The following is a 19,620-nucleotide window of genomic DNA, read 5'->3' as shown; positions in this document are numbered from 1 at the left end:
CACTGCAATCCACACACTGCAATCCTCTTTACAGTATCTTTAAAGAATGTAAAATTGAATTTTTTTTCTGTCCGAGCAGGTGTCTTCACCCCCAGTTAGTAACCAGGGGCTGCTCTGGCTCCTCTTTGTCATCAACATGCCGTCTCAAAACCTTGCTTTAATGGTGGTACTTCAGTTCATATCAACTGTTAGGGTAATGCTGCTTACATTTTTGGACATTATGGGCCTAAATATTGTGTTTATGGGCTCTTTACAAAATCATACAAAAACAAATTCAAGTTTTTTTCTTTAAAATGAGCCCACCACTACAAACTCATTACTCATTCTCTTATTTATTTACAAATCTCAGGGACGCAAACACAGAGACAATAAAAAGACATGAAATACTCTCCTATCAGACGCTCTACAGTCCATGAATGATGGTTCTGTTCTTCAGTCCTTGGACGTACTCTTTAGCCTGGTCAAAGCTCGTCCTCTCCTCTTTTGCTGGTGGTGGACCCTCCACCAACTTCACAAAATAGTGACAGTTAACTTTGTCCATGATGCCAAACATGCCGCGGCCGTGATAACGAATCCGTTTCAGGTACATCCCTTTGCCGGAGAAGGACTCAGCTGGAGGACATGTGCAGGATGGGATGGAGTGATTAAAGAGGGAGAGAGAGCAAGAGAGATAAGGTACAGCTTAACTCATCTAATTTGTTGAGGTAGCTTTAAATGGAAACTGGTTTTGGTACCAAGAGATTGTGCAGAGCGTGGCTTATCTGTAATAGTGTCTGTGAGTGCACAAAGATTACTCTGAGCAGCATGTGAACTTGAAAAGAATTCTACAGCTTCAGGAAAGTTTGTATTGCCTGCTTTTCTTCTTGTTAAAGGTCATCTCAACCACTGTAATATTTTTTATCTTACTGTCATAGCTGCTAGATATGATGGAAAACACATTTTTGTTCAGTAAAAGATGTGAAGTCTGAAGAACAATCCAGTCTAAGGATAAAATTTAAAAATGCATATCACCATAAGATACAGAAACATTTTGAAGCCTTAAATTTAGATTCTCTTTTGTTGGTATCTTTTTTCATTCCTTTTTTGTGGCAAAAACTGGTCAATCCCTCACCTCCATCCTAAGCAGACTTCACTATTTCGTTACTTCGTCACCAGGAGGTCATATGGAGTCAATAATGTGTAGATTTGTACACATAAAAACCGACCAGTAGTGCAGACACTTACCTACATACAGGTTGGATTTGTACTCTACATTGTGGTTTTTGACCGCCATCTCCTGAGCTTCCAGCAGAACCTGAGGAAGGGAAAAACCAAACGATACTGTTACTTAGAATGACAGCAACCTCAATGAGAAATAGAAGAGGTACTGGCCATCAGATTGCTGTCTTCAATATCTTCAAACACTTGAGTGTTGGTCTACAGCTACAAACCTCTTTCATGATCTTTGCTCCTTTCTTGTCATTAAACTCAAGCTGTGCGATCGCCTGATCTATGCTCATTCCTCTGATCTGTGAAAGAAAACAAACAGTGAGATGGATAAACAGCATTATAGACCACCTCTTAGGGCAAAATTGAATGCAAAACTTTGAGTCTATTAGGCCAAGAGGAGAGTATTATGCATGAATATATATGCTATCTAATTGGAGTGTCAGGTAAGTTCAGAGGATCAAAACTAAATAAAACACGTCTTCAAATGTGTTGAAATGTGGTCTCTTTCAGGGAAAATTCATTACAAACATTCCCAGAGCTTTTGGGGGGCTCTTTGCTATAATTTATGAAATGTTAATAAGTTGAGTGATCATATCCACTGTATTCATTAGAACGTCACTTTTTTAACAGTGGCCTTCTTTTATAATCCAGAAAGTGTTTGTTCCTTTAATTTGTTTGCACTCTTTGTATAAAGTTTGCTCTTTTATTTTGAGGTTGCATCTTTATTTATTTATTCTTAAGTTTAAAAAGAAGATTAAAGAAGCATTACAGAAAAAAAAAAACATACAATGTACTGTCCTGCAGCTGCAATTGCCAATATTGTCTATTCTATTCTTCTTGGAGTGCACCTGTAGAAAAGCTTTTATGTGGAGGTTCTGGTGTTTTAACAGGGGTAGAGACAATATGGTTTCTCCCCGTGGCTGAATATACCAGCTGACTTCTGATAGTGTCAACTTCATTCTGCCAAATACAGCTCATGTCATTAAATGTACACGTATATTATCCAAATTTTCTTTACAGGGCCTGTGCTTTTACTGATATGGTACTCAGTGACAGAACCACACAAGACTTCACAACCATAATTTATGCAAGCTTTTCATAATGTGAATATATGAGTAGTTCAACAACAGTAAGACGATATGATCCATTTATTTATTTCAAAGCTGCTGACTCATGTGATTCAATGCCATTATAGCAAGAATAGGTTTAACAATTAAATGTGGTTGGTGCAGCAAATAACTGTCATTTGTCAATAGATTTACAGCTCAGTGTCAGTCAGTTACTCAAGGACAGGACAACTGAAAGTCAGTCTTACCATTTTAGCCAGGTACCACATCTTGTCTTTGCTGTACTTGATCTGCCTCCTGCTGTGGTAAACTTCCTAAAGAGGAAAAAAAAAACAGATGAAGATGTCTGATCTTGGTCTCTTAACATGCCATATGACCAAAGTTACACTGAGGTAGAGAACTCACTGCTGGTCTGCGGGGCTCATCTGGAAGCTGAGGTGGATACACAATCCGGTTGTTCTTCTCCCAGTGCTTTGAGTCCAGGGAGCTGCTGGTGTGAAGACATGAGAGCTGCTGGGGGCCACCACCTAGGACCTGTAACCTGGAGGGATGTGCAAGGAGAAAAGCCAATGATCTGTATGAATCCACCCACATCAGCTCGAACACCAAAGCTTACTGCGTATTACGAGACATAGACTTACATAGGATAGGAAAACAGAATATGAGTGAGTTCGGTAGCTTAATCAATTAAGTAAATGATTCATTTCGTGAGCTAAAGCTGTCAGAATAATTTGTCCTTCTGCAGGAAAAATGCGTGGGCATGGATGCTTCAATTTACTGACTCACCTTGAATATAGAGCCCCGTGAATACTCCTAATGAGAGCCATCCCTGAAAATAAACATATAAATTTAGTAAACCGTGATTTGACGGGATAATTTTCATGTTTTAAGCGATTTCTGACTTGAATGCGATCAGTCTCTTACCTCGTCCTGTCATTGCGGTCGCCATGTTGCATTTTTACGGCACATACTAGTCGCTTTGCGGTAACATTGTTTACAGTGCTGGAAAAAAAAAAAGATGTTTTCATAAATTGTATTTGACCGAACAAGCGTCAGTTTTTTTTCTAAAGGTTATTTTTGATCGTATATTGCTTAACTTCTTATTTTCATGGAAGTATATAAGTACAATATAGCCAGAGGAGGCGAACCCGTCATATTTTTGACCTAACTGGGACTCCGTGGTGAGCACCGGTAAGATTTTCGACACCACGCTGGCCGTACGGCTGTGGGTGTAGTTCCTACGACAGGAGAGGAGCCATGTGAGGATTACTTCTCTGATTTCACTGACTTTGTTAGATAAGAAAACGGATTTTAACATTCAGACTCATCATGCATCAAAGGTCGCTTCCCGCCTCCCCTAACTGGTACTGCTCTCGCTGCAGTGACATCAGCAGCAGCGGGTTGTTAGGGGTAGGAGCCAAAAACAACGTCTTTCTGATTGACGTGTCTGCATCTTCTTGCAGGGTCCGAGGTGAGTCTGTTGACACTAGGCTGAGTACACACTCAGCAGTCTCTCTAATATTCCCACATCAGGCTACAGAGAAGTTAAAGTTATGTTACACTGCTGGGAAAAATACATTTGGCTCATTTAGGGTGCTCACAGCATCAGGTGTGGTGATCACAGCCTGTAAAGTGTGCCATAAACTTACCTTTTTGTCTCCAGTTGATCTCTGCGGACTTCATCCCTAATATTAGCAACAAACCCCTCCTATTTAGTAAGCATCCTTAGACGTTTCAATTAACCTAAAGCTTTCCAAATTTATGCACATTTCCAACCATAAACTGCATGTTACATTAACACTCTAACACTTTTTTTTAGATAGTTAGAAATATAATTATATTTATAAGGTCAAAAATGTAATATTTAATCATTCAATAGATACCAAAACATTAACTAAAGCAACCATTAATAGCAAGAAATACTATTTCAGTTTCTCAAGGCTACAGCAGGGCTGAAAGCCAAAATCTGCTTATAGTATGCCATTGATCCCTCAGTTTGTGTGTGTGTTGTGTGAGAGTTATTGTCAATGTACCTGCATTGCATAGCCAAATTTTAACTACAGACCCCATAGAGAAAAAAGAATACTTCCTTCTTTGCTGAATCTAATGCAGATCTAAATTATCAAAACAGATGATGAGGAAGTTCAGAGCAAATGGGAGTTAGATAACAAGACGTTTATTCTTGCAAAATGACAGAACTAATGATGGATTGATTGACGTATTGCTGCAGCTCTGAAAACCATGACTCAAAGAAATGAACCCAGAGTTTGATCTTGCCAACACCTTACACTTTGGTCATGTTCTGTCTCTGCTGTGTGTTAGAACCTTGTTTCCTTTTTTGTGTGTGTTCTCCAGGTGAGCTTGTGGGCCATAAAGACTTTGTGTCCGGCTTTTCTTTCTGTCATCATCCTGGCCAGAGTCACCTCTGTGTCAGCTCATCCACCGACGGGAGTGTTTGTTTCTGGGACTCAGACAACAGGAGTCTAATACGGGAAGATAAAGCTCATCAGGTGGGAGACAACTTCTCTGTTTGGTTAGGAAAATGCAGCAAAAAAATCATTAGTTTTTATGAGTATAGTTTCCACAACACATTAATGCCCTCTGCAGGCTGAAGCCAGACTAAGCTGTGTCCTGCCAAAATGGTTTGCAGACTCATCCTAAAGGGAGAGAATTACCAATCAGAGCAAGATAGGATGTGTGGAACATTTTTCCTCTGCAGGTCGACAAACAGCACACATTTCAACAATCCAGAGAGTCCCTGGAGGGCGATTTTAAAACAGTTGTGAAGGTTAGAGAGGGCGTTGTGTATATGCTTCCTATTATTTGCTTCAAATGATGCCTTCAGGGGATCATTTTCTGTGATTTGTTCTGAAAAGTAAAAGTCAAACCCTGACATGAAGGTGAAGCTTTGAATGATGGCGTATTCAGGACACAAATGGATCAAAATCTCAGGATAAATGAGCAAAATGATGGACGTGGATTGTTGGCGTGACATGAATGAAGCGTAAAACCACCAGATATTTTGTAAACCTTTTAATGTTTGATTGTTTCTACTTTATAAAGACTAATGAAGGATCTCATTTTTTCTCTCCAAACAGACGTCAGTCACAGCTCTGCACTGGTCTCCAGTGGATAAAAACCTAGTTGTATCAGGGGATGAGAAAGGCATCGTGGTCTGTCATTGGTTCAACACAGGGGACATTGCCAGCTTCTTCCCTGAGCCCAGAACCATCTTCTGCCTCAGCTGCTCCCCACACACCTGGAGCTCTGTGGCTGTGGGGTGAGAAAATAAATCCAAGTGCATCTCTGCCCTGTGAAGGACTGAGACAGCAGACACCCAGAGCTTTCAGTGTGCGTGAAAGTTCTGTTGTTTCTGTGTCTCAGGTACAAAGATGGGATGATCGTTCTGATAGACGTGAGTAAGAAAGGTGAGGTGACGCACCGTCTCAGAGGGCACGACGATGAGATCCACTCATTGGCGTGGTCACCAGTGATTGGTGAGGAGGCCCTCTACAGCAGACCAGAGGACAGTGAAGGCATCACATGGGGGCCTACAGGAGAAGAGAAGGGCTGCTACCTGGCATCAGGGAGCAAAGACCAGACAGTGAGGATCTGGAGCTCAGCCAAGGGGAAAGGTGAGAGACTGAGCTGAGGATGCTGGGAGGATCTGCTGATCTTGATTGTTTTACCTAAAATCTTGTCCTGCCCTCTTTTGAAAGTCAGAAGAAAAAAGGGCTGTTTATTACAAAAAAAAAAGACATTTTCAATGATTGTCTTATCCTCCTGATTGCTTTTGTTGATCACCTTGAGGCCTCTCCAGTATTTCTAGTCTGTTTCAAAACCAGTTAAAAAATCATAACAGGAGCTTTCACCTCAATGTTTTTAGAAAATCAGTGGTGATTTATGTTTTCCTGTCTACTTTTCTGTCACAAGTGAAAAACAAATCATTAAAAGGCTTGCCTAGGTCCTGTGTGTGGAATTTGAACTGTGCAACATTTTACGAGAAGATAATAACTTGAAATTAAAAGATGGAACTAAGTTACCATGTCTCTTTGCAGGTGTGACGACCCTGAAGCTGCCGTTCATAAAGAAAAGAGGCTCTGCAGTTGACCCTGGCGTCAAAGAGAGACTCTGGCTCCATGTCCACTGGCCGAAGGGACGACCCACACAGCTGGTGTCCAGCTGCTTCAGGTACACACACTGATTTGACGACTCATCGATACAGCAGCAGTGGAGCCCTGATCAAACATGAAAACACCCAAACCCAAACTTTTTTTCAAGAATGCTGAAAACACGTGACTGGTTGCACTCCTGACCCAAAATGATCAGTACTTTTGCTGCTTTTATTGCAACATCTGATTTTTGCAGAGAATCATTAGCAAAGGATTAGTGGCAATGAAAAACAAAGTTTAGGTTGTCAGACAATTTTCTTTTTTAAAAATAACCTAACCTATGATTCTTTTTTTATTCTGAGATCAAAGTGAGAATTCTGTACATAAAATCTGAAGTCTGACTTTTATCTCAGTATTCAGGTCCTCAGATTTCTAGACTTTTGAAATAAAAAAATCACATTAAGACAGATAGAAGATAATTTCTAATAAAAATATTGTTCTCTATAAATAGTTCTTAAGAAAAGGAGCCTTGGTTTTATAGTGGTTGATGAAAGCTGATGAAGATTATTGAGAGTTTTAGTTAAAGATGCTATGAGAAGGATCTGTTTTACTTGCATTCTCTCGCCACCTTGTGGTCCGGGGTCTCTGCACACTGTCATAAATCACTTTTAGTGAGGTGTGTGTTTGTTTTGGAATCAAATGGAGATTGGATCAAAACAAATTTTCTTTGTTCAAGACAACTTTATACTGGATACAATGCACAGAGGTAAGGTATCAGCACAGTTACATAGCGCTACGGTTTGAAACGTGACATCAAGCAAACGTAGTAGCCAGCTATATGTTAGTGACATCGGCAGCCCGGTGCTCTGACATATTTATAGGCTAACGTGACAGCAAGTAAACACTGTCAGTTTGTAAGTAGTTTAGTAGTCTATATTTAGCGCAGCTGGCGGCTCCGTGCTCTAAGACATATCCATAATGTGTAACGTTACTAAATCCTGGTTAGCTATGTCCTGCCAGTCATCTACCAAGCAGAGCTAACGTAACCTCACTCTTCATTTTATTGATAGACTCTCAAGTTTGAACAGACCACTGCAGAATAACTGCTGGATGTGGGCTGGAACAAACATTATCACAAACAGTTCAGCCCCTGTGTTATAGAGTGATACAGCCAGCCTTCAGCTTAGGCTGTATCACTCTCCCATTTATTTTTCTTCTGCTCTTCTGTCATTTTTCTGTATGACAGTTAGACTCCTGTGTCCACCATCACTACAAAATTAATCACAGAATTGGTTGTCAGCAGAGAAAAACACTGATCTCTGTGTTTTATCTCTTCTCAAAAAAAAAAAAGAGTAAAGTAAAGAGTGGATTATGGTCAGGCATATATCTAGAAGGGAGACTTTTTCACGATCACTTTCAAACTCTTCACAGCCCCCTTAAGATGTTGAAACCACCATAGTTTCAGTATCTCCATTTATAGAACTTATTAACTTTATTCATGTATCCTTTATTCAAAATTAACTTCAAAGTTTCACCACTGTCTGTGTTTGGGGGATTTGATCCATATTTGACTCTTTGCCTGTGTCTATACTAACTTATTTTGACTTCTTTGTTAGAGAGCCTCTTCTTTAGAAACATGTGTGTTTATTTGTGTATGTGTGGTCAGTGGTGAGTTGGTGATGTGGGACCTGACCCGGGCCGGAAAGCAGAGGTGGACTCTGTTGGGGACGTCTTCAGAGGGTCAGAATCACAACAGGATTGTCTTCAACATGAGCTCAGTCTGTCTGCAGGACAGAGAGCTGCTGATCAGCACCTCCATGGACAGAGAGGTCAGTTACCGCTCTCTGATCTGATGTGTCATTAAAGAAGTAAACATCATCGGTCAACAGCTTTTTGTTTGTCAGACTGTCTCTCTCAGGAGGTCAGAAGTTCTATGAAGCAGGAATCAGTGATTGTTAGACTTTATTTTTGTTGTTTTTTTCTGTTTCCAGATAAAATGCTGGGACCTGTCCTCTTTAGACTGCCTCTGGACTCTGCCCACGCTGGGTGGTTTCGTCTACGCCCTCACTTTCTCTCCTGTGGGTGTTGGGTGTCTGGCGCTGGGCGTGGGGGACAACATGATCAGGGTGTGGAACACGCTGTCCACCCAGAATCAGTACGACACCCGCTCCTTCTGGCAGGGCATCAAGTCCAAAGTGACAGCGGTGAGAGGTTTCATTCAGAATCCGAAAACACTTTCCATCCTTTTATTCGTGTGATTATGTCACCTGAGTGTCTGTCCTCCTGTCTGCAGCTGGCGTGGCATCCTAAGAGAGAGGGTTCTCTGGCTTTTGGAACGGATGATGGAAAAGTCGGGATCTATGACGTCTTCTCAAACAAGTAAGAGAATAGAGCAGAATATACTTTATTTACCCCCAAGAGGAAATTCAGGAGTATTCATTTTTTATATTTGGGATGATTTACCAAGCATTCATTTCAGACATGATCTGATTGATCGATGCCGATTTCCTTAATTTTGGGGGATCAATGATTGGCCCATCCTTATTTATGACACTGATCTTATATACCTCTGAGAAGGTCTGACAGCCAGCCATTGTTGCCTTTTGCTCTGACATCTAAAACTCAGGACACTGTATTGGTTGGTTAAGTGAAAACATTAAGATTTTATTGTTTCACAGGTATTGTTCAATGATTTTCAACGAATAAGAATGGAACATTGAAGGTTTACGCTGTCAGTTATAAAAAATAAAAATCGGTATTGGCCCAAATCTGTATCCGCTGGTCAGGCTTTATAAAGATCAGTGATCGGCCAGGAAATTGTGATCAGTGCACCCTCTAGTTCATTTATTAGGGTCTGATCTTATGTAAGTAAGTAAGTATGAAACACCATGTGACTTCAGTTTAAAGAAAGTAGAATTGCATGTAATTATTATTCAAAGATAACTTTTAACCTGACTGAGGTTTGGCCCCTCTGAGACGCAAATATTTAGACCCTCGTTTGCTCCTTTTGCTGGTGGTCTCGTCTTAATCCCCTCGACGCCCCCTGGTCGTCTTCTCCTGCAGTCATCTCCTTTACATCTTTCCCTGAATCAGACTTTTGTTCTGCTCTGTTTCCTCCCAGGCCGCCCCAGATATCGAGCTCCTATCACAGGAAAACCGTGTATACGCTGGCCTGGGGACCCCCAGTCCCCCCGATGTCATTTGGTAAGTTCCTAATGAACTCTTAGCAGGGGCTGCTGTCTGCACTGAATGCTCTGACCCAGCAGAAACACAGGGGTGGGATGCTGAAGAACTAGCCAGTCAGCAAAAAAAGCAGCCAGAGCATCTTAACGTGCCCGTTTATAATGGAGTCTGTAATTAAATGAGCTGAGAAAACACTCGGTGCTCACCTCCCCCTCTCAGCTTCTGGTGGGGGAATCAGGACGCAGGAAGTTAATTTCAGCAGCTGTTGGCAGATGACGCTCTGATTAGTGTTTCACTCACTCGGCTTCAAAGCTGTAAATGTAATTCCACGTCAACAATGTGCTGAGGCTCCTAAATGAAGGAAAGGAGATGATAATGTGCTTAACAGCAGAGACACCGGTGGAGCTCTGCGATCTCATTGGTGCAGATCGGCATTATGACTCATTACAGGTGTGTGAAGGAAACAGGCATCCTGTAAGTGCTGAGTCATCACAGCTTTAGTGAACGAGCAGAGTAGAGAGAAAAAATATCTCTATTTATAAGTCAACTTGATACATGTTCGCTTTCCCACATCCCTTAACTGTTACCGGTCTTTAAGGTTATCAAACATGGTCGACACTGAATGCTGAGGCTCCATGCAAGCTCCAGCATCAATAACATACATGCAGCCAGCTATTGATACAGATTTACAGACTAAAGCCTGCTTCTTCCTAGCTGTAAAAGTTAAAACCAAATGTACCACCAGCAGATTCTCTAGGCTCTTGATGATCAGTGATGTTTGGTTTGGCTGTAGATTTGATAAACCTGATGCAAACTGCTGGAGATAAAAGGAATGAAAGGATTTTGACTTTTGGTGTCTTTAGCACAACTTACAGAAGCGCAATTTAACGCTTACATCCTTACTTTAAAATCAATGAGCCTCACTTTTTTTATTTGTAGAAGAACTCAGGTTCTGTCTTCCAGTTTTGGTGAGCTGCAGGCTCAGTAGTAGTCCATGTACAATCACTTAAACAGGAAAGAAGATAGTTCTCAGACCAAAATTTAAAAGTGGCAGCTGATTCAAGCCACTGAAATGACTTATTTTGTCAGTAAACGGTCTCTATATTTGATTGTTAGCTCCGCCAAGGAGGTAATGTTTTTGGAGAGTTAGTTTGTCAATTTGTCAGTGAAAAACACAACTCAAACAGTAACGAATGGATCTTGATGAAATTTTCAGGAAATGTTTAAAATAGGATACGAAAGAAGTGTTTAATTTTTGGAGGTGATCTGAATCATCATCTGGATACAGGATTTTTTTAAGGGTTCTTTATCATTGTAAGATAGGGCTGTTTTCACCATATGTGTATATAACTCCACAATAAATGGTTGGATTGCTTCGCAAAAGAATACAAGACAAGGTCACCATAATTTCTGACAGATGTAAAAGTACAATCCAGATCCTGGGAATATTATGGATACTAAGATCTGGAATATGTAATATGTACTGGGTCATCATCATTTTCAACACTGTCAGGTAATAAATTATCGTACAAGCCTGCAGCTAACACCAAGTTGTAGCAGACAGTCTGCTGAAAGGGAGTATAACATTAAAGTAGGGCTAAAGTGTTGGTGACAAAACAATATGCTTGGTCTGCACTGTCTTAGTGCTTATCTAGTTTTTGTGTGTGTGTGTTTGTGATGTTCAGGTGTAGCCGAAGGAAAACCGTCTTACAGTCTCTACACCTGTGCGGGAGAAGGCGTCATCCTGCAGCATGACCCATCGAAGCTGAGCGGAGAGGCATCGGACATAGACAGGCTGATCAGAGACACAAACAACATCAAGGTGTGACATGTTGATGAAATTATTTCAACTTCTGTCATTTGTGGCTTAGTTCTGTTTTATCCTGCTTTAGTAGTGTTAACCATCCTCTGACAGGGCTGCATGTTTATCTGATTTCTTGCCCATCAGTAAAGCAATAAAGGATGTTTTGCTGCTGCTGCATCATAGATTCAGGTGAATAATCCAGTGACAGCGCAGTGCTTTGGAGATTTCATGTTCTAATGTAGTTTAATCCAGTTTTCTTTGAGTTAAAGAACAGACAGTATTAGACATGAGAATTTATATTCTCTCAGCATCCCCTAACCCTTCACAAAGCCCACCTGTCAGATGTAGTAAACCTGACAAAACGCGCCTGCAGCAGGGGAGCAAACACGAGAAGCTCACAGACGTGGACCTGTGAGGGTCAAAGCTTCGCTCTGCAGGGATTCTGTGTCTGAACGTGAAGGGAGGAGATTTGAATAAGTGATGACGCTGAGCTCCTTTTCCCCCCACAGCACAAGCTGTCTCCACACACTGACCTCAGCTGGAAGCCAGATGGGAAAGTGGTAGCCATCGGCAATGAGGATGGGTGAGTGAGCGTCGGGTCTCGACCCGTCTTACCGGCCTGTGGAGACCAAATGTTCTCTGACAGAAAAATTAGATGTTTTAGTGTGAACTGTTGATCTCTGTTAGCCGGGTCACATCCTGGAACTTAGACTGACTCTTGCAGTGATTCAGGATCCTGAGTACGATACAGGGAGGACCAGATTTAAGAGATACAACTCTGATATTTTACATACAGTTACTTCATGAACTTTCAGTCCTTCATATTCCTGAACACATGTTCTTGTCTGCAGCTGCATCGATGTGTATGAAGCTCCCAGCCTGAAGCTTCTCTGCAGCATCCAGCAGCACCACAAGATCATCAACACGTTACGATGGCACCCTGACCTCAGCTCTCCTCCTGAGCTGCATGGTCTGCTGGCCTCAGGCTCCAGCAATGCCATCGTTTTCATTCATGATCTGCGCTCCATCATAGGTGAGAAGACAACTCAGACTCACTCTAACCTTCAGCGTGAAAAGATGCTTTTTCCTCAACTGTAATTTGGAATCTGTACCTGTCTTGGTTAAACTTCAGGTTTAAGGTTGGATATCACATCTCAGGTGTGTGAAATGTTGAATCTCTAGTTATTGACTCACTTGATTGTTATTTGTCTTTGCACAGAGAATCCTCCAGAGAGCCCCGTGGTGATAACTGAGCCGTACCGCAGGCTGTCAGGTCACACAGCCAAGATCACCAGTATGGCCTGGAGCCCGCACCACGAGGCCCGACTGGTCACCGTGTCTTATGACGGCACAGCTCAGGTCAGTTCTCTGATAACCAGTTAGAAACTTCAGATGCTGCAGCTTTCACTCCTTTTGTGTATTTATTTTTGGTGATGGTCAATTCCTTCATTTACAGTCTAAAACTATGTTGTTGGATGTTTTCCTGTAGGTCTGGGACGTGCTTCAGGAGGAAGCGCTCTCAAACTATCGCGGTCACATTGGTTATCTGCTGAGTGTGGACTGGTCACCTACCGATCCGGATGTGGTCTGGACCGGGGGGAAAGACTTCACTGCCCAGGAGTGGAATGTCTCCAAGCAGGAGTTCACAAAGCCACCCAAAGGTGAGGTGGTGGTTTGATCAGAAATCCTCAAAACTAATCCTACAGACTGTGACGCTGAGGTGTTAATGTTTTTAGGGAAGAAGCTGATCGATCTGAAGGAGAAGACAAAGAGTAACTCTAAGCAGAAGAAGAAGAACAAGAAGACGTCTGGAGCTGGAGGAGCTGCAGCTTTAGAGATGAATGGTGCGTTGATAACTAGCCAGAGACCATCCACAGGACAGCAGCTGTCTGGAGACGATGAGGAGGATGAAATAAGCTCTACAAGCAGCTCCCTACCGCCAGCAGGTAACAGCAGAAAACATCAGCTGATTAGATTTAAAAACAAGAACACTGTTGACATTTTTTTCTGTTTTTTTTTTTTTGTTTTTTTTTTTTTGTTTTTTTAGAAATGTTCGAGACACAGAGAAAAACCTCCACAGCTGCGAAGAGCAAAGACAAACCAGGTGAGTACTCAAACACAGGAAACGTTTCTGAACTGGTTGTGTCAAAGTGTCTTTATGTGTCTGTGTTTCAGTTTTTCTAGACTCAAACCTGCAGAAGAAGAAGAAGCCTCGCTCCATGCTGCCTGTCAGCACTTCCATGGACCACCGGCCCAAAGAGGAGCTGCTGCAGGACTGCATTACCCTGGCTTCAGTCAGACACAGTGACGGTGAGATTCATTGAGGTTGAACTGCACGGTGCTGTAAATACACTGAAAGTTCAGTTTTAACTGTTTACATGACTCAAAGGAGATCTAGAGAAGATTTTAGAAACACAAAGACATGATTCTTATAGATAAAACAAAATATAAATATTGAATCCTGTTAGACCAGGTAGTGAGAAAACCTCATGACTAAATCAGATACCTGCAGAAAAAAGATCCCAGCTCCTAATCTTACTCAAATATAACAAATTAAAGGGGAAAAAGGGAGAAAACAGAACTGAATCCCTCACCTTGACTCAGAACCAGGTGGACTCTCCTCTTTGACATCACATACTGACTCTACTTTGGTTTCTAGTGCCCCCTGCAGGCTGTATCCCTGGCCAGGGTGAGCACATCCATCTGGGTCTCTTCTGTGACAGGCAGAGTCTGTACCGCATGTTTGAGGCAGAGGGTAAGTTGTTCTTCGCAACCACAAATCACAGAGTACAGTTCATAATGTGTTTAAGAAGTAAGATAGATTTCTCTTTTGTTGCTCAGAGGAGAGTCACATTGAAGCCGGTCACTACGACTCTGTGGTGTACCTGCGGCTGTGGAGTGGAGACCTGGAGGGGGCGCTTCAGCTCGCCATGGAGAAAGGAGAGCTGAATGATCACCTGATCTCCATTGCTCCGATGGGTGAGAACTTTTATAGCAGGAACATACCACTTATTAAGATCACAGTTTTCTTTTCTGACTCCATGGTTAAGTATCGTTTCTGACAACTCACCGCAGGAAAAACTAACCTTTTATGCTGTTTACAGTTTGAATTTAGTGTTCAAAGAACTCGTCTGAATGAAGCTAAACACTGTTTCCATTGCCAAAATGTGTGTGCATATTTTTCATGTCAACTGTAAATTTTTCTTTATCTGCTAGGTTTTGTATTTCAGTATTTGATTTTTTTTTTTCAATAACTGAACATTTTATCTCACAATGACAAAGAAATGATTGGTAAATCTTTTGAAGTCCACATCTTTTCTTGATTTCTAAAACACAAATTTGACTTTCCATAACTGGTTTAAGGAACTGGAAAGTTTTCATCCTTCTGCTATCGACAGAAACAGAGCAGACTCAAACATGAACTCTGTGTTTGGTCCTGTGTGGTAATGCTTTCTTGTTCTGTTTCCAGCTGGTTTCACGGTGTGGAGTCGTACAGTGGAGGCCTTTGTGAAGCAGCTGTGTCTGCAGGAGCAGTACCTGAAGGCAGCGTCTCACCTGCTGTCCCTTCACAAGCTGTACGAGGCCATCGACCTGCTGCGCTCGCACAAACTCTACAGGTTTACTCTGCTTTTATCAGAAATCTGATCTCATGTTTCTATTTTTGTGTCATCTCCTTGTAAAGCTTTTTTAAAACTTCTATACATCTCTGTGTTAAACGTCAGGGAGGCGATTGCTCTGGTCAAAGCCCGCCTGCCTGCAGATGAGCCGGTGCTCAAGGAGCTGTACACCTGCTGGGCCTCCGTGCTGGAGAAAGACGGACATTTCTCTGCAGCTGCTAAATGGTGAGATGCTGTCAACTCATATTCCAGTCCTTTTTCTTGTTCCTGAACTAACTGTCCATCCCTCTTCTTCCAGTTACCTTGCTGCTGGGGCCAGTTTCGACGCTGCTAAAGTCATCGCCAGAAAGAATGACATCTCTTCTCTAAGGACAGCAGCCCATCTGGCAAGAATCTCAGGAGAGGTCGCACTGGCTCAGTCTCTGGCGCTGAGGTGTGCTAAAGATCTGGCTGCTGATCAGGACTGGGTCAGCGCTCAGGAGGTCCTTGCCTCACATAACGGCCTGATGGTTAGTGACAGAAAAATGCAGTGAATAATAACATGCAGCATGCAAAGAAAAAAAGTTTTATGTTTGTGAACGATTTCTAACAGATTCCTGTCCTCCTTCAGATCCACCGGCTGCATCTCTGCGTCGCTGAGCTCCTAACTGTGTTGCTCTCAGACTTCTTAGCTGTGTCTCCCGCTCCCTGCGCATCCACACACCCGTGGGCGTCACCAGATGAGCATCACCTCAGCTTCCAGGACCGAGTGAAGGATGTGTGGGAGGAGCAGTTTGGTGTTTCACAAACCTCAGCAGGAAGTCAGCATCCTGAAGCTCTTCTACAGGAGCTGAAGTCTGTGGAGAGTCCAACGCCCACGGCAAACGTTCCTCTCAAACAGGTGCAGACCTGATTTTCACTCAGTTTTTCCAGGTGCATGTAGTTCAACTGATCTGCCAAGCAGTTTTATACAGCTGTCTTACTGTTGTCTCAGGTTCTGCTGTACTCCTCCCTCCATCTGACCCGTGTGGTGCTGAGCTGGCTGTCTGATGATGATGATACGCTGATGAAGGAGCTGTGGCAAGCAGTGGCTTGGTTCAGAGACTTTGGACACTTTTATGTGTCCACAGAGCTCTGCAGGCTGCTCTTTCCTCAGGGTATGTCTGCTGCTTCAGATTTTTTCCTAAAAAAAGATTCCTAAATGCACTTTTTAGCAAAGAACAGGTGAGGATTAACTAAACTGTTCAACGTGTCAAAGTGTTTAACGTTTGTTTCGATGAACTCCTGTGCAGAAGATTTCTGTTTCAGGAGGTTGGGAAAGTACTGAGATAATTTACATAAATCCAGATTTTATTCTTTGAAAGTCTCACAGATAGAATGAAATTAAGAGCACATAATTGTTTCTATTTTAAGTCCCTGTGAGGACTTTCTTAGTGATCTTAAAAAAGTCCCCTCTAGATATATACCTGATCGTAATCCACACTTTAAAATGAGGTTATCAGCGCCAATATAGGTTATTATAATGCTATTTCTCAGCTTCCTGATCGGGTCAGACAGAACCGGATTGATTTACAGCACGTTGAAGTCTCTATGACAACAAAAAGGACAGAAGAGCAGAAGAAGGCTAAATAGGAGAGTAATAAAGCGCAAGCTAAAGGCTGAAACACCGGCTAAAGGCTAAAAAAAAACAGGCTAAAGGCTAAAACAGGGGTTCTCGTACTTTTTTGGCTTTTTTTTGGCAACATTTGTCAAGTACCCCTTGTAGTTCTCCCCCATTTGAGAACCACTGAACTAAAACATGGGCTAAGCTCTTTGCGATAATGTTCATTTACACATGCAGCAGTTTTTCTGCAGTGTACTGTTCAAACTTAAGAGTCTATCAATAAAATGTAGAGTGAGGCTATGTTAGCTCTGCTTGGTGAGGTTGGAGTTGGTAGATGAGCACTGGCAGGACATAATCGAGATTCATTTACGTGACATGTTACAGACACGTCACATAGCACCGGGCCAAAGGTAGTACTAAATATAGACAGCTACTTACCATCAAATGTTACGGTCATCACCATACAAGCCGTTATACAAAAGAAAGATCTGATTTCTATTTATTTCTAAAACAAACACACGTCTTTTAAAGGGTGAGACCCTGGGCAAAAAGGTTTTTGCTTGAATCCACTTGAAACAGATCCTCCTCACAGTCCTTTCAAGAGTTTTTAAAAGCAGCATTGAGCTGTTTTGGACAGTGGAATACAGAAGTTGTGAAGTGAAATGTTTTTAATGAATGATAATAAAATATTTTGTGTTCATGTACTTAGATATTAGAACTATTTATTAGACATTCTTCTCATTAATGCACGTGAAGAAAACACTCAAGCTCTTGTTTGGTAATGGAGAGGATTTGCTGTTTTTCTTTGATAAACACCAACAAAATTACAGAATTTAAAAGGCTAAAAGAAATATTGGCTTTAGGCTTTAAGAGCTCTGAAAAAACTGCAGGATTTCTGGACTTCATGAAAACAGATTATCTTGATGTAAATGTGTCGGTATTGATCAATTTATGCAGCATTTTCATGCCTCTATCTCTGAATTTGGTTATTTTTTTTTGTTGTTGTCTTCTTCCTCAGGTGACATCAATGTTTTCTGCAGCAAACAATCCAATAGTCTGCGTCTCACAGGAGAAGAATCTAAAGCTGCTGCTGGTAGCCTACAGGCATCTGTCAGTTACCACCTCCTCTACAAACTCTGGTGGAGTTCATCCTCCTCCTCCACTCAGAACAGTTCCCCTTGCTCAGCCGACAGCAGTCCAGGAGGAGAGCTGACGAACGGAGTTTCAGAGTCAGAGGAGAGAGTCTCCTCCACAAGGAGGTCTGGTGAATTGGACTTTGATGTGTCTGTGCTTTTGTCTGAGCCTCACGCTGTCTGTCAAGCCGCACAGAGGTCAATGAGAGAGGTCCAGGAGCGGCTGTCAGCCATGGTGCTGCGGCACAACAGAGCACAGGGTGCACAAATCCAACCTGGAGAGGAAGGAACAGGTGCATCTAAGGAGAGTGCTGACACAGGAGAGACACCAGGCAGCAAGGGAGCTGGAAAACGGTGAGGACTCTGAAGCTATGAAAAGCTGAATTCAGAAAGATGAATTTGTTGTAGAAGAATTATTTTAAGGATCTATTTTTTATCTTTCAGGCCTGAGGAGCAGGAGTCTCTGCTTTCTTTGTCCTCTGAGATGTCAGAGCTCCAGAAACAGCTTGCTGACTCCCCCAACACAGTCAAGGTACGACGCAAAGCTTGGAGATTTCTTTTCATTTCATGTTGAAACAAAATAATTTTCTTTCGTTTCTCTTTAAACTGTGACTGAAAGATGAGTGCATCATTTAAAGAAGTTATACCATTCTTCAGTGTGACAGTTTGATTGGTAAAGCTTTGATTAATAAATAGTCTGTATTCTTCTCCTGACAGACGTATCCTCGCCCAGAAGTTGTTGAATGTTGCCTCCTTCTCCTGCACATCAGCAGATCTTTGTCAGTCTCTGAGTCGCTCCAACAAGAGGCCAAAGATCTTCTCTGCAGACACGGAGCTCACCTCAAAGCCTCTCAACGATTCATTAGCTGAACTCTTTATCCTCCCTGAACTGAAAGAAGCACTTCACATGTACAGATTTTTGTTGGACATATAAAAAGTTTGGTTTTGAAACATTAAACTTGTGCATCCTATGTTTGAGTTTACATTTGAACAAGCCTGACACAATGAAAGGCATTGGACCCCCTTGCCCTGAAGCTGGAAAGCAGCTGAGTAATGTGCCTTTGATTTTGAAAGGATTCTGTATTTGACAATTGCTTAATCACAGATACTTACAACCAAAGCATGAGTCTGGATAAGGATATAATATGAGCTGGGAAGCATTAGCTCATACTTGGTTTAAAACTACTGCAAAACTTGTAAAGTGCCTAGCTTTTATTATTTTCTAACATTTGGGAAAGGGAAATTATAAGAAAAGAGTTTTTGATAAATTTTTACCAAAGTTTTTTTTCTTTCTTTCAGGAAAGGTCCAGCAGTTTAATTCTGACTTTTAATTCTGACTTTTCATTAAATTTGGATTCAAAAGTGTGGATTAAAATCAGAATTTAAACTTTCTCTGCATTCTGGCATTAATGAAATTGCCAGGATTCTTATTTTAAACCAGAATTTAGAGATTAGAGTCTCATGATATCAACTTTTCTAGATTTCAGAGGAAAAAATCAGATTCCAACTTAAATTTCATTCTTTAGGACAGAGGTCTTCAACCCAAAGGGGATAAGGAGTGGAGGTACTGCAAGGTATTTTGTGACATTTTCGGTTGATAAGCAATTCTTTTTTTAACTTTCAAATGATTATTCCCAAATATTTCAATTTTTACTCATGCTAATTCCTTCCAACGCAGATCAGTGGATACACAGAGGCCAACGATGTTATCTTTGTCAGAAATGAACTCATTCAGCAACACAGCAGCTGTCTTAAACTGCACACAGGTTCACTCAGCTTTGGCTCCAATTTGCATTAACACTGCAACAGGTTGTATGTTTTTAAGCTGTGATAAGATGGCAAATTGGTAGAAATGGAAAATTATATTCATAAAGCTGCTTAAATTAGTGTATTATCACCTGAATACAATATAG

General features: G+C 41.7%; 2 protein-coding genes across 2 annotated transcripts; one reads left to right on the top strand and one right to left on the bottom strand.

The window, feature by feature from the left end:
* Positions 1-313: 313 nt before the first annotated feature.
* mrpl22 (mitochondrial ribosomal protein L22) lies at positions 314-3,279 on the bottom strand. The gene is made up of 7 exons (XM_074671799.1): positions 3,201-3,279; positions 3,063-3,105; positions 2,682-2,817; positions 2,525-2,590; positions 1,431-1,508; positions 1,225-1,294; positions 314-612 (listed from the first exon to the last, which is right to left on the bottom strand). The coding sequence occupies exons 1-7, from the start codon at positions 3,223-3,225 to the stop codon at positions 404-406; spliced, it is 627 nt and encodes a 208-aa protein (XP_074527900.1). The 5' UTR covers positions 3,226-3,279; the 3' UTR covers positions 314-403.
* A 74-nt stretch (positions 3,280-3,353) lies between these two features.
* gemin5 (gem (nuclear organelle) associated protein 5) lies at positions 3,354-18,829 on the top strand. Its single transcript, XM_074671797.1, has 27 exons — positions 3,354-3,747; positions 4,632-4,786; positions 5,375-5,556; positions 5,661-5,911; positions 6,335-6,467; positions 8,055-8,217; positions 8,380-8,592; positions 8,682-8,767; positions 9,510-9,592; positions 11,257-11,393; positions 11,885-11,958; positions 12,227-12,408; positions 12,595-12,734; positions 12,865-13,036; positions 13,112-13,321; positions 13,423-13,479; positions 13,551-13,685; positions 14,035-14,130; positions 14,217-14,354; positions 14,845-14,992; positions 15,098-15,217; positions 15,291-15,501; positions 15,603-15,872; positions 15,966-16,128; positions 17,593-18,061; positions 18,152-18,239; positions 18,425-18,829. Exons 1-27 carry the CDS (start codon positions 3,606-3,608, stop codon positions 18,575-18,577), a joined length of 4,371 nt encoding a protein of 1,456 aa, XP_074527898.1. The 5' UTR covers positions 3,354-3,605; the 3' UTR covers positions 18,578-18,829.
* Positions 18,830-19,620: the final 791 nt, after the last annotated feature.

Source organism: Halichoeres trimaculatus, unplaced genomic scaffold (assembly GCF_033239565.1).
Source record: "Halichoeres trimaculatus isolate MK-OKI-2021-1 unplaced genomic scaffold, fHalTri1.1 fHalTri1_scaffold_6, whole genome shotgun sequence".
Classification (NCBI taxonomy): Eukaryota; Metazoa; Chordata; class Actinopteri; order Labriformes; family Labridae; genus Halichoeres; species Halichoeres trimaculatus.
Note: the sequence above shows the minus strand (reverse complement) of the source record. Positions and strands in the feature narration are given on the sequence as shown.